At 46.2% G+C, this 13877-nt stretch overlaps 1 protein-coding gene across 19 annotated transcripts in view; it reads left to right on the top strand.

The window, feature by feature from the left end:
* KALRN (kalirin RhoGEF kinase) overlaps nt 1-13877 on the top strand; it is a 699137-nt gene that overhangs the window by 548382 nt on the left and 136878 nt on the right. For 5 of the 19 annotated variants that reach the window (XM_021673999.2, XM_021673998.2, XM_021673995.2 and 2 more), the window contains exon 1: nt 12013-12272. The exons of 12 other annotated variants lie outside the window; for them this stretch is intronic. In XM_021673999.2, coding sequence (XP_021529674.1) covers nt 12188-12272 — 85 coding nt within the window. In that variant the 5' untranslated portion in view covers nt 12013-12187. Of the gene's footprint in view, nt 1-12012; nt 12273-13877 lie in introns of those variants that run through there. 2 more of the 19 variants (XM_012473854.3, XM_021673994.2) reach the window with 2 other exon arrangements.

The following is a 13877-nucleotide window of genomic DNA, read 5'->3' as shown; positions in this document are numbered from 1 at the left end:
AGACACTTAAAATCTATGAAATAAGCCGGATATAATCACACATCTGTAGTCCTAGCTACTTGGGAGGCTGAGACAGGAGAGAGGATGGCTTGTGTATAAGAAAGAGTTTAAGGCTGCAGTGAGCTGTGGTCGCACATCTGTACTCCAGCCTAGGCAATGGAGCAAGACCCCGTTTCCAAAAATTCTAATTTAAAAAAAATCTGTAAAATTGATTAATAGCACTTAAACTCCAACAAAGTAGACTTTCCAGCCCAGTTATGCCCCACCAAAGGTGGTCAGTTAATGTGAAGTTCCCTGCCTGCTCTTTGTCTGAGTTCTTACACATCTGTAGGGCTGAGTCCAGGGTGTTTCCAGCCTGAATCATCCCCAGGATTGCTCAAGGGGTCAAGGTGCTCTTTCTAGTTTCCATTGGTTTTTCTTTCTTTTCTTTTTTTTTTGGTCTCACTCTGTTGCCCAGGCTGAAGTGCAGTGGCATGATCAGGACTCACTGCAGCCTTGACCTCCCAGGTTCAAGTGATCCTGCCTCAGCAACCCCCAAGTAGCTGGGACTACAAGTGCGAACCACTGTACCTCCATAGATTTTCAGAGGCCCCAGCATAACCTCCTGTCTGCACCTGCTTCCTTCCCTCAGTCTCTATTCCTAACCTACCCTGGGTCCTTTCCACAGTCCACCAACAGCATGTCCATCTGGCTCTGTGATTTCCCAGGAAATAATGACTTATTCTCATAACTTTCTTTTGGCTTTAACCCAGAGGACTGAGATAAAATCTGATGTATTTGAGCTGAAAATTCAAGTTTTTCCTTGGCTTGTACCTCTGGCACCTCTCCGTGACGTATTCTCTTTCTGTGACTAATTCTGGTACCTGAAGGTAACATTAGGACCACACCATTATGGAGATGGGCTGACCTGGGTGATGGAGGCTGTGCTGATACTGTGAGTGCTGGGTGTACATGAGGGTACCACTCTTTAATTCAAAGAAGAGTAGGACAGAGAAGAGTTTCGTGAAAACAACCTCAGGCCTACTTTGTTCTGGTTGAGATGTCCTGCCTGTGGCTATATCCATCTAATACTATTTAGGACATGAAAGGGCTTAGAATCAAAGCCTGAAACAGGAATATGTCAGGCCAGGCCACGTACTTCTCTAAATACAACTCAGTGTCATGCTGCCTCCAAGTAGAACTGAAGCAGGAAGACCCAGGTGTCCAGGGAAGGAGCTGGTCTCTCTGGGTCCCTCTGCAGAAATCCTGCATTTTTCCTTTTTGTAGCCAGCCTGCTGAGACTTTGCTTATGTTAAATGCCAATTTCAACAGCATATTTTCATGCCTGCTGGTGCCCACTGTAAATCTGTGACATCTATATGATGATGATGCCCCTTATCATCCAGAGGGGAAGTTGGGCGGAAGCTTGAATATGCTTTTTGGAGCCACATGAACCAGCTGATGGAGCTCAGAGCTGAAATGAGAGCTTCAGAATTTGCTCCCACAGAAGAAAGGTTGCCATCAACTGCGCTTTCTGAAAAGAAGCTGGAGATGATGGCGAGGAGGTTACCCCAGCAAACAGAATGTTCCCCCAGAGGAAAGATGGTGCAGTTTTCTTGCTCGCAGCTAGCTAAGCTGAAAGCACTTTCCCCCTAAAAGAATACAGGGACCCCGGAATGACATGCACTGAATTTGGCTTGAGGAAAAGAGAAGGAAAGGCAGTGGTCTGGACATCCTGTGTTATGCCCATCCTGTCTGCTCAGGGAAGGCAGCAATGGGAGGACCTCAAAGCCCTTGAGGAGCAGCCCTTGCAGGCCACAGCTGGAGGAGCTCTCAGCAACAGGATTCTGATTCTGATGCTGCTGGGCAGGACAGAGTGGTCAGGACCCTCCTCTCACTGCCACACTGCCTTCCCTGTGTCACTTGCTCATTGAGAACAACTCCTCACCGAGGATCTATGTGGGGGTGAAACTGCAGCCTTAACCCAAACCTGCAAACAAGCATGAGAAGTCTGTTTACTACTAATTGCAATTCAGAATACCAGCCCTCTACACTATAGGCAGTTATTGAACAGTCTGCCCTTGCTTTGCCCTTGTGGTAGGACTGGGTTGTCTAGTTTTCTCCCCATGTCCACCAGTTCCAGCCAGAATCTCTGATTCTAAGATACTGCTCACTTGCCTTACTTTTCCACATGGTCTTCTAGGCCACAGGAAGTCTGGCTCCTCACCTTTGTACACAGCAGGGCGAGTAGATGATTGCCATTGCTTGCCCCCAACTGCAGGGAAGCAGCCCAGGCTGAAGACCCTTCTCAGTTCAAAATGTTCCAGTGTCTGCTGTCTCACTTTGAGTAAAAGCAGAGTCCTTTCTGTGACTGCAAAGAGGCTCTACAATACCTCTTCTGGAGCCTATTCTCTGATTCATTGCCTATGTATTCATTTCTTGTTGCTGCTGTAACAAATTACCATGAGCGTGGTGTCTTCAAACAACAACAACTTATAGTACTGTGCTGTGGGTTGGAAGTGCAACACAAGTCTCCATGGGCTAAAATCATGGTGTCAGCAAGCAGGGCCGCATCCCTTTTTGGAGGCTCGAAGGGAAAGCTATTTCTTGCCTTTTCCGGCTTCCAGAGGCCATCACATTCCTTGGCTTATGTTCCCCTTTTCCATCTTCAAAGCCAACAAGGTTGCATCTCTCTGATCCTCCTTCCATTGTAATGTTTCCCCCAGGCCACACTGGGAAAGGCTCTCTGCTTTTAAGAACACTTAACATTACACTGTGCCCACCAGCACAATCCATTGTAATCCCCCTTCCTCAAGGTCCCTAATGGAATCATTTCTGCAAAGTCTCTTTTGCCACGTAAGGTAACATATATATAGGTTCTGGGGATGAGGATGTGGACATCTTTGGGGGACATTATTCTGTCTACCACTCACCTGAACAGCCTGCCTGACTGAGCCATTCACCAATCAAGCCATACATACTCTTTTTTTTTTTTTTTTAAAAAAAAAGATGGGGTTTCACCATGTTGGCCAGGCTGGTCTCCGACTCCTGACCTCAAGTGATCCGCCCACCTCAGCCTCCCAAAGTGCTGGGATTACAGGCATGAGCCACCACGCCTGGCCAAGCCATACATACTCTCATTCAGGGCCTGACCTCTTCTTCCCTCTGCCTGGATCACACCAGATATCTCAGATCCTCAGATACCTGGATGGCCTGCTGTCACACTTCCTTCTGCTTGAATGTCACCTGATTAGAGAGGTCTTCCCTAATTCCCACCCTCTCCCATCACCCTGTATACTCCCTTCTCTGTTTTACTTTTCTTCATTGCATTTATCACTACCTGATATATTTGTTAATATCCCTCTGCAAGTCCCCCCTACAAATACAGGGATTTTGTCTATTGTGTTCATTGCCCTATCCTCAGCATCTAAAACAGTGGCTGCCATGTAAGAAGTTCTCAATAAACATTTATAGAAAGGAAGGACAGATCATGCATCAAGGACCCGTGCAGAGTTCTTATGTGAAGTACCAGGCTTAGCATGTAGAACTGTAGAGGAAACTGGCTTAAGCTTTAGCAGGAAGGCCTGAGGATGGGAAGGGGGAATCATGTTCTGATGCGAGGCGTCCTGACTGAGGAAGTCTTCTCTGGGGATGTATGGGCTAAGTACCTCTCTTTCATTTGGACTTGTTGAAGGATGAGCAGGTCCTTATCCACATTCCATTATTGGCAGATGCACATCCTTTCTATTATTGGAAATCTTCAATAAACTCACCTGAGTTAAAGCAAGACAAAATCCACTTTCCATTTGATTCATCGGAAACCTCTTCATTGTTGCCTGTGAATCTACATGCCGCTGCAGCTGCTATTTGTGCCCGTAGGAGGGAAGGTGGCATTGGCAGAATTAAAATGCCATCCCTCATAGTGGACACTTAGCAATTGTAAGCTTACCTAAATTGAAACTCAGTCAGAGTGATAGACTGGCACTCTTTTACTGCCCTACTTTGGGAACACTTTGACCTACTTAGAAGTAAACGTTTTTGGAAGTGGATGAAACCTGGAGTGGTTTGTTTTTAGCAACTCCAGCTGCAGCCATCTTTCACTTCGATAAATAGCTCATCTGCCCCTGAGCTCAGGCCAACTCAGGCGGCTGCTCAATACAGATATCCAGGAACCTGTCCTTGTTGCCAGCAGCGCTTCCTCTCTGTCCTCACAGAAGAGGAATGTTGGCCATTCTGGGAGACATCTGGGTCCTCTCTGTAATCCTACAGTCTTCATCAGTATGGCCTGGACCACCCCCTGTCCCTTGAACCTGGTTCAGACCAGACGGTGATCAGTAATACTTCCTGAAAAAAAAAAAAGAGTGTGACTGCAGGCTGAGGTGGGACCTAACTCTCTTGAGGATAAGTGAGACAGCTAGAAAAAGGCAAACAGGTGTCAGGTGGGCAAGTGCAGAGCAACACATTTAAAGGCCAGTAGGTGAAGACATATGGGCTGAGCTCAGTAATGTTTCAGTCATTAGAGTCCAGGAGCTGTCTGTCACCAGGTGGATGATGGTACCCATGGGCCAGCGGTGGTGCAGTGGTCAGACCACACTAAACAGAGATAAGAAGGAGAAGAGATTACTATGCATGATTCTGGCAAGCACACGTTTTCTGTAGACATTACTGTTAAAATAACCCATATTACCTGGGAATAGTTACCCACAAAGATATTATACACTTTTGAAAAAAATCATATTTGGGCTGGACACAGTGGCTTATGCCTGTAATCTCAGCACTTTGGGAGACTGAGGTAGGATGATTGCTTGAGGCCAGACATTCAAAACCAGCCTGGTCAATGTAGTGAGACCCCATATCTATAAAACTAAAAAATTAGGCAGGCGTGGTGGTGCATGCCTGTAGTTCCAGCTATTTGAGAGACTGAGGTAGGAGCCCATGATTTTGAGGTTACAGTGAGCCATGATTGCGCCACTGCACTTCAGCCTGGATAACAGAGCAAGACCCTGTCTCTAGAAATAAACAACCCCATCCCCCCAAAAAAACCCACCATATTTGGAGTTTAAATTAAAATATGTGGAGTTAAAATTAAATATAGACGCAGTGTATACGCTGTACCTCCTTTCTCTAATCTGAAGTGTTTCTGGTTACTAATGACTACTGTCTCAATTCCTCTTTTTCACATAAAGAAGAAACTTCTATCTTATGTCCAGTCCTGCTCTATTTCTTTTATCTGCCACAGAAAATTAAACCAACTTCTGCTAGAATTCACCCTGTTCTTTTCTCAGGGAACGGGACTTATTTAATTTACATTTTCCTTATAGATTCCCGTATATAGGTTAGCTTAGTGACTTGCAAATAGTAAATGTTCCAAGATGAATTATTTGTTGAATAAATGATTAGTACTTGGCAAGAATCTTAGATATTTAAGCCACAGCCACAAATGGAGGCCAGGGCTTGGTAATTTGGGAAAATTTATGAACTATCCTGGTATCAGCAATCAGGCAGTTCACAGATCAGAAATCTACACAGGGAATATGAGAATTCAGGAAACTGCAGTTAGCAACTAGGGAGCATGGCAGGCAATGGAAGAATGGGTCAAAGGACTGATCTTCGGAGTTTGAGAAAGTAAAACCATTTGTGTCCAAGTGTTACCTAAACTCTACAGTCTAGGAACTCATCCACAGTGTGAGTGGCCTTGAGACCCAAGGTCAATGGTTCTCAGCCATGACTTCACATTGAAATTCTCCGCAGAGCTTTTTAAAACCTATAGATTGGCCAGGCATGATGGCATGGGCATGTAGTCCCAGCTACTCAGGCGGCTGAGGCAGGAGAATCACTTGAATCTGGGAGGCAGAGGTTGCAGTGAGCTGAGATGTGCTCCTGCACTCTAGCCCGGGTGACAGAGTGAGACTCCATCTAAAAAAATAACAGAAACCTTATAGAATCAGAATCAGGGGGTGAGTGCTAGAAGTGAGAATCACCCCTATGAGGAAAGGCAAGCAAGAGAATGATTGGAGTGGAGTTAAGGAGAGCAGGGCCTGGCCTCTGCACTCACCAGAAACCATGTTCACAGCTCACTGAGCCTATGTTCTATAAAAGGTCTCAGTACTTGTCACAGTAAGAAGGGTCTCACGTGAATCTCTAGGCCTGAATTGGGGCATGGTTGCTATTTTTTCTCTCTCTGTCCTGAGCTCTCACTAAGAAATGTGGGGAAATGGTTGTGATTTAGTAAAACTCCATTCCTTTCCATCTGAAGAGAATAACCCTAAAGGAAAAAAAAATGGACATATATCTGTTGGTGGAAGAGACAGGTCCCTGAGGTCATGGCCCAGTATTACTGAAGGCTGTGGAGGGAGAGGCAGTCACACTGGTGCCTGATGCCAGGCCTAGCATTGTGGTATGCCTGGCCCACTACATCTGCAGGCTGATACCAGGAATTCTTTGGGATCCACTGTTGTTGGAAATGAGAATGGGACATAAAGTGGTCACATAGATAGGTATAAAGCCTTATTCATGTAAAATGGACTTAAGCTGCAGGTATCCCTGAAGACATAGTCTGCCAAAAATATAAATGAGACTCAGCCATCTAGTTGGAAATTAAGACTGCTTACTCTAAAGATACTGCTTATAGCTCAGGGGTTTTTAGTCTGAACTTTGGGAGTGGGTAGGTAGGTATTTGAAAACCCTGAAATGATAGACATTCAACTGGCTTACACAAAAAGGATTGTATAAGCGAGGGGCGAGTGCAAGTAAAGTCCAGGAATAAATAAAGCTTTAGGAAAAAGCCTATCTAGTTATTCAAGTGATATCATGAGAAACCTACCTCTCTTTTCTCTCATCTTTTTCCTGTGTTGACTTCAGTCTCAGACAGCTTCTTCCCACACTGTTATAGCAAAATACTCCCAGCTGCTTTAGGCTAACATTCCATCAACTTAGAAATCTTGTGGAAAGAGATTGTTGTTTTCCCAGAGGTTCTTGCTAAGGTCTCAAGGTTTATACTCATTCTATAAACTCGAGTCATGTGCTAAATCTGAACCAATCCCTGTGGCTGCCTGGCCATGCCCAGGTCATGGGCTCATCCTTAAAGTGGAGGGTGGACAAGGGGAAGATGTCAGCTACATCCAGAAACATGGCCTGATAAGGGAGGAGGGCTGGTTCCTCAAAGACAAGTCAAGGTGCTGTTACAAAAAGAAGAGGTCACAGATGCTGAACAGGAAAGGAAAATGTCCGAATCTCGAGTAGGTCTCAGTGTGGTCCTGTACCAACAACATCAGCATCACCTGGGAACTTGTAGCAATGCAAATTCTCAGGCCCCAACTCCTACCTACTAAATCAGCAACTCTGGGAGTGAAGCCTAATAATCTGTGTTTGAGCAAACCCTCCAGGTGATCCTGGTGTATACTTAAGTTTGAGAACCATCATACTGTACCAGTGGTTTTCAAGCTATGCTGCATATTACAAACACCTGGGGAACTTTTAAAATACTGGTGCTTTGTTGCATCCAAAGTCAATTGATCTGAATCTCAGGGTGTGTGGGGAGGAGGGGAGACCCAGGCAGCAATGGTCTCAAACTTGGTTCCACCCCAGAAACTAAAAAAAATGCTAGTACCTAAAATTGTTTAATGCTTCCCTCCTGATTCTTATCAGCACCAATGTTTTAAAACCACATCCTCCACCATCCCTTCTAAGTTGTCTTGAGAATATTAAAACATCTAGCAGCAGGCTAGAGGATCTAGGCCTCTATTAAACCTCTCAACTCATAAACTTGGTCACATATCTGTTATGGATTCAGTTTTCTCTCACATTCATGATGAGTCTGTGTTAGTAGCTAGCGTCAGAAGGACTGAAATTGTTTTTGTTCACCAATGTAGACCCAGTACCTAGAACAGAGCCTGATACAGAGTAGATACTCAGTAAGTATTTGATGAATTAATGAATAGGTCCACAAACAGTGTCCCTATGTTGTTCAAGATTTCCTTGATGGCCATGTGTGACAAAAAGAAATAAAAGATTTCCTTGTTGGGTTGTAGACATTGGCTAGTCTCATTCTGGAAGGCATGTGAAGATGGCAATGGGACTCTTGGGTTATTGGTGTCTAACCCCAGAATGAATCTCCAGGATGGCCAAAAACGTATTGACCTTACCAACTTAAGATAGGAGGAGGTTCCTAATGGTTTTATGCCTTTAAATTAAGAGTAGGATGGATTCCTGGATTATAAGAATTAGTAGAGGCCGGGTGTGGTGGCTCACGCCTGTAATGCCAGCACTCTGGGAGGCCAACACAGGAGGATCACTTGAGGCCAGGAGTTCTAGACCAGATTGGCCAACATGGTGAAAAACAGTCTCTACTTAAAATACAAAAATTAGCTGTGTGTGGTGGCATGCACCTGTAATCCCAGCTACTTAGGAGGCTGAGGCAGGAGAATTCCTTGAACCCAGGAGGCAGAGGTTGCAGTGAGCTGAGATCATACCACTGCACTCCAGCCTGGGCGACAGAGTCTCTGCTCAAAAAAAAAAGTATCAGTGGAAACATGCCCAGTGGATCCATTCTGTATATAGTAGATTACTTTAGGGTCTACTGGTATTTGATTTCTAAAGTGAGTTGGATCTTCCTCAAACATCTAACTCAAGCCAGTTTCTGCAAGATAATATGTCATTAATCTCTTGCAACGAATTGCGACAAAAAAGTGATACAGTGTTACCTGAACACAAAAACCAAGAGGGAAGATTTCAGTAAAAAACAAACTGGTTATTCCCCTTGAAATTTTGAAGCATCTTTGAATTTCTATCATAATGTCCTCAAATTGTAAAAAGAGATGGATTTGGTGGGTAAACCAAATATTGACCCTTAGACCATTGCATCCATACTGTGGATCACAAGCAAATAAAGTTAATTTTTATGGACATTTTTGGTCTGGGCTTTCAAGAAAAACAAAATAGGTATTGTCTTTGGTGATACAGAAGAGAGAACTAAATAATAGTGCTCATTGTTGTGGGTCAGAACTGGAACCTAGGATAACTGTGTGAGGATTAAGGATCCTGCAGTAATTCAGCCTGACCAATCATCAGGGGATGATCAGTGAATCAGGAATCTTGGGTGCAGGCAACATGAGCAATTTTTTTTTTTGAGATGGAGTCTCACTCCGTCGCCCAGGCTGGAGTGCAGTGCCACGATCTTGGCTCACTGCAACCTCAGCCTTCCAGGTTGAAGCAATTCTCCTGCCTCAGCCTCCTGAGTAGCTGAGATTACAGGTGTGCACCACAGTGCCCAGCTGATTATTATGTTTTTAGTAGAGACAGGGTTTCACCATGTTGGCCAGGCTGGTCTTGAACTCTTGCCCTCAGGCACTCCAACCACCTTGGCATCCCGAAGTGCTGGGATTACAGGCATGAGCCACCAGCCAACATGAGCAATTTGAACTGTCATTTCTGTTTTTGTATATGTTACAGTACCAGAGGCACATTTCCTGCTTGACAGCGACATTCGTACCTTGCCAGGGAAAACCATCAGGGAGATGACAGTAGTAGAACTAGAGGGTAGATTTTTGACTTTAGGTTCTGCTGTTCCAAAGTGGTGAAGCTTTTTAGAGTTTCTCTTTAGAATTAAACCATTAAAGCCTCATCATAGTTCATCAATTCAGTTTCTTCAAAGGTAAAAGAGGACCCTACTTGACAAGGTTTTTTATGAGAATAAATGAGATAATATATGGAGAACATGGAGGAAACTGCTTGGCATATAAATGCTCAATAAATGGAAGCTATTGTTACTCATTAGGTGATGCTTCAATCATTTACTGGTATCCCAACCATGTGGCAGATGCCTTGGCACATATTTTTTTGGGGGGTCAAGCTGGGGGCAATGGGGTCTCTGTTGCCCAAGCTGGAGTGCAGTGGCACAATCATGAGTCACTGGAGGCTTGACTTCCCCGGACTCAAGTGATCCTCCCACCTCAGCCTCCCAAGTAACTGGGACCACAGGCGACTGGTCCACCAAGCCCCACTCATTTATTTATTCATTTATGTATTTTTATTATTTATAGATATAGGGCCTCTCTGTATTGTTCAGGCTGGTCTTGAACTCCTGGGCTCAAGTGATCTGCTTTGGCCTCCCAAAGTGCTGGGATTACAAGCATGAGCAACCATGCCTGGCTGTCACATAGATAAATAAAGCACAAATCTAAGCATGGTTCCAAATGGGAAAGAAAGCCCCAAATCCTGGTAACTTTTTTTTTTTTTAGATGGAGTCTCACTCTGTTGCCCAGAGTGGAGTGCAGTGATACGTTCTTGGCTCATCGCAACCTCTGCCTCCCAGGTTCAAGTGATTCTCCTGCCTCAGCCTCCCTAGTAGCTGGAACTACTGGTGTGTGCCACCACAGTGGTTAATTTTTGTATTTTTTAGTAGAAACGGGGTTTCACCATATGGGACAGACTGGTCCTGACCTCCTGACCTTGTGATCTGCCTGCCCCAGCCTCCCAAAGTGCTGGGATTACAAGTGTTAGCCACCTCGTCCGGCCGTGCCCAGCCAATCCTGGTAACTTTTAAAAGCCTTGTCCCATGACTATGTTTCTTTCCAGGAAGGCATTGGTTACCTGGGTGATCAAGCTTCTATTTTTCATTCCTCCCGCAAAGTTCCCTTTTTTCTGATGAATGAGCCTTCTTTATGAGTGTTGTGTGTTTCCAGACGGCCCTTTGCCCTCAAGCTGGACACAAAGGAATGGGAGAGACACCCTGTGAGTAATACAGTGGTTCGCGGAAAGGTCCCACTGATGTGGTCCAAGTAGGCTTCAAGGGGGTTGTGGAAAGCAAGCTTGGCCTTGAAACATGGAAAAGGTTTAAAAGATAGGGATAGGGATATAAGTAAAGGAATGATAGGTCTACTGGGCATAGTTGACGGGCAGGCGGGGGCGGTAGGGGATGGTGAATGAAAGTCTTGCACCATACGTAAGATGTTCAAAGTTTCTCTGTAGGCACTCATTCACCTAGAAATATTAAACTTCGCCTCTGAAGCAGGATGTTAGCCACACCCAGAAACATGGCCTGAGAAGGGAGGATGACTGGTTCTTCAAAGACAAGTCAAGGTGCTATTACAAAAAGAAAAGGGCACAGATGCCAAATAGGCAAGGAAAAAGTCCGAATCTCGAGTAGGTCTCAGTGGGGTCCTGTACCAACAACATCAGCACCACCTGGGAACTTGTAGCAATGCAAATTCTCAGGCCCCAATTCCTACCTACTAAATCAGCAACTCTGGCAGATATCCATAGATATTTTAAAATTCTACCATTAGCTGTATGTGGCGGCTCACATCTCTAATCCTAATGCTTTGGAAGGCTAAGGCAGGAGCGTCACTTGAGCCCAGGAGTTCAAGACTAGCTGGGCAACATAGCAAGACCCTGTCTCTATTTTTAAAAAAAGTTTTTAGAAAGAAAATCTACAACTGTGTAATATAGGAATTCTTTTATCTTTTTTTTTTTTTAATGGGGAAACTGAAGATAAAAGATGAAGTGACTTGCCTAAGGTCAAACAGCTAGCAGGCAGCAAAACTGAACTTTGATAATTGGTTGTTGATTCCAAACCCAGAGTGTGTTTTCACATCATTACAGTTGGAGAGCCGATCAAGATGAGGCACTGTTATCATTATTAGTAATCAGCATTACACGGAAGGAAAGGAAGGGGTTGGGGCGGTGTTTTCAATACAGAGGAGGCTGTGGGGAGGGAACGAGTGAGTCTGCAAGGAAGAAAGAGCATCCTTGAGTCTTGCACCTTCTAAGGCTGCCCCTCTCTCACCTCTCTGGCCTCATCTGGTTGTATTTTTTGAGCCAAAGCCCATTGTGGTGGCCTTAGAGGGGAGGAAGTTGCACATAAGAAGGAGTACCTGTTTGGTGCCAGGGGCTCAAACTCCACCTGTGTGCCCCGTGCCCGCAGCGCCGGGCAGCGTTGCACAAGGCTCGTCTCTTGCACACAACTGGACCTTGGAACTCCGCCCCTTAGGCCCTCCCTCCCCGCCCGGCCCCTCCCCGCTTCCCAAGGTGGCTGTGGATCCCAGTAAGTCAGAGCTGAGGCCGCGGTGCTGGGAGAACACAGAGGGGAGGGCAGGAGCGAGCGCGGGAGCCGGCTCTCCTGCGGCCGCGCTGAAGTTTCCTTCCCGCCGCGCTCTCACCCCAGGCTGACGCCCCATGCCATGCGGAGGCGCTGGGGCGTCGGGGCAGCATGAAGGGCGGCGACCGGGCTTACACCCGAGGTCCCTCTTTGGGGTGGCTCTTTGCTAAGTGCTGCTGTTGCTTCCCGTGCAGAGGTGAGTGGCTGCCGGCGGCCTGGGTGCCTTCTCTTAGCCAGACTGGTCGCGCTGAGCGCAAGGGAAGGTGGCAGGGGAGGCCTCTGGGGTAGGGGGATGGGGGCGGGGATGGGAGGGCGGCGAAGGGAGAGAGTTTGCTGTGATCTGCTTCACTGTTTCCCAGGCAGAACGCGCGCGGTCGCTGGCTCGCGGTGAGGTTCTGACTTGGATGAGGAGCTGCAGTTTGGGAAGTCACTTAGCAGCGACTTTGGATGTCAGGGCGCCAGCCTGCTGGGGAGTGGGGTGCGGACGCGGAGGTGGGAAGGGGACGCAGAGCCTCGTGTGTCCCTGTAGTGGAGGATAAGTACCTCACTTCTCATTTACTCATGGGTCTCAGCTGCGGGATTGAGGTGTGACTCCTGGCTACAGGAATGTGTTTGACACCTGTCTCTACACCAGGAACTATTTTTGCCAAGTGACAATTGTCTTATGGGACTGAAGCACATTTTTTCTCTGCCTGGGTTTTCACAGGCCAGCGTGGATTTGCAGCTCTGGGCAGGAGCGTGGCTCATTAATTAACCAAGAACTCTCTCTGTGCCCAATTAGGACTGTATTTAATTATTTTGCTAATCTTAATGTTGTGGAAGAGACTTGCAGGAAGCACCTAATTTCCCTCAGAGCAGCCGGCAAACCGGAGGGTGAGAAGGATCACAGAGGGAGGGTTCTCAATTGGGTAGCTTCTCCTGAAAAAGAAATCAGAACCTTCCCAAATAGAATAAGCAGTTGCTCCTAAGGCTGTTCATGTCACTTTAACACACACTAGGAGAGTGGGGGAAGACTGTTTTTGTGTGGATAGAAATAAAATATAGCCTCTACTTGACATTTGCCCTTTTAGAAACCTTCACCTATTGGGGCTCTGGCCTCCACCCCCATTTACAATACCCCAGTCTCCCATCCCATCCTCATCTATGTAAAATCCTGATGGAACTTTCTGGCTGAGTTGCTGGTGAATAAACTTCACCTAGGCCACCCTTCACCATCCTCTGTGCCACAAACACACAACATATCCCTGAGAAATTTTCTGTCCTGAGCAGATTTAAGGTTACCAAAATTGATTAAATCTGAAGGACTTTTCCTCCAAGTCATTAAGGTCATAATCTTAGCATTAGATTGTCTCAGTCTCTGCAGTTAATTAGAACAGCCTGGAACCATGTGGTATTGAGCTCTAAAAACCAGAATTCAGAGGGAGAAGGAATGTGAGGGGCCAGGGACCCCCTCAGTCTGATTCAGAAGCATTCAAAACCAAGGCTGGGAATTGAGAGAAAGGAGGAATGAAGCGCAGAGGAAGCAGGAAATGGCTAAAGGGAATCTGAGTGGGTGGGTTTGCTCAAAGCCTGTCCTGCTTTCCCCGCAAAGGGTTTCTCTGCAGGATTTCTTGGGAGTCTGCTTCCTGTCAGACAGAATGTGGGAGCTGGGGTGGTGCTTATCTAAAGCCCCTGCAGCTGGCTTCTTGGGTCCAGATGTGTGACAGCCCTAGCTGCCCCGCAGAGTAACTCTCTGGGGGTCTTGCTGGCCTTTGCTTTGTTGGGGAATTGCCCCACTTCCCCTCTGGCTGTGACGCAGGGG

This window comes from Aotus nancymaae, unplaced genomic scaffold (assembly GCF_030222135.1).
Source record: "Aotus nancymaae isolate 86718 unplaced genomic scaffold, 86718_ANA_hifiasm-v0.15.2.pri h1tg000046l, whole genome shotgun sequence".
Lineage (NCBI taxonomy): Eukaryota > Metazoa > Chordata > Mammalia > Primates > Aotidae > Aotus > Aotus nancymaae.
The sequence above is the reverse complement of the archived record's forward strand: the minus strand, read 5'-3'. Positions and strand labels throughout refer to the sequence as shown.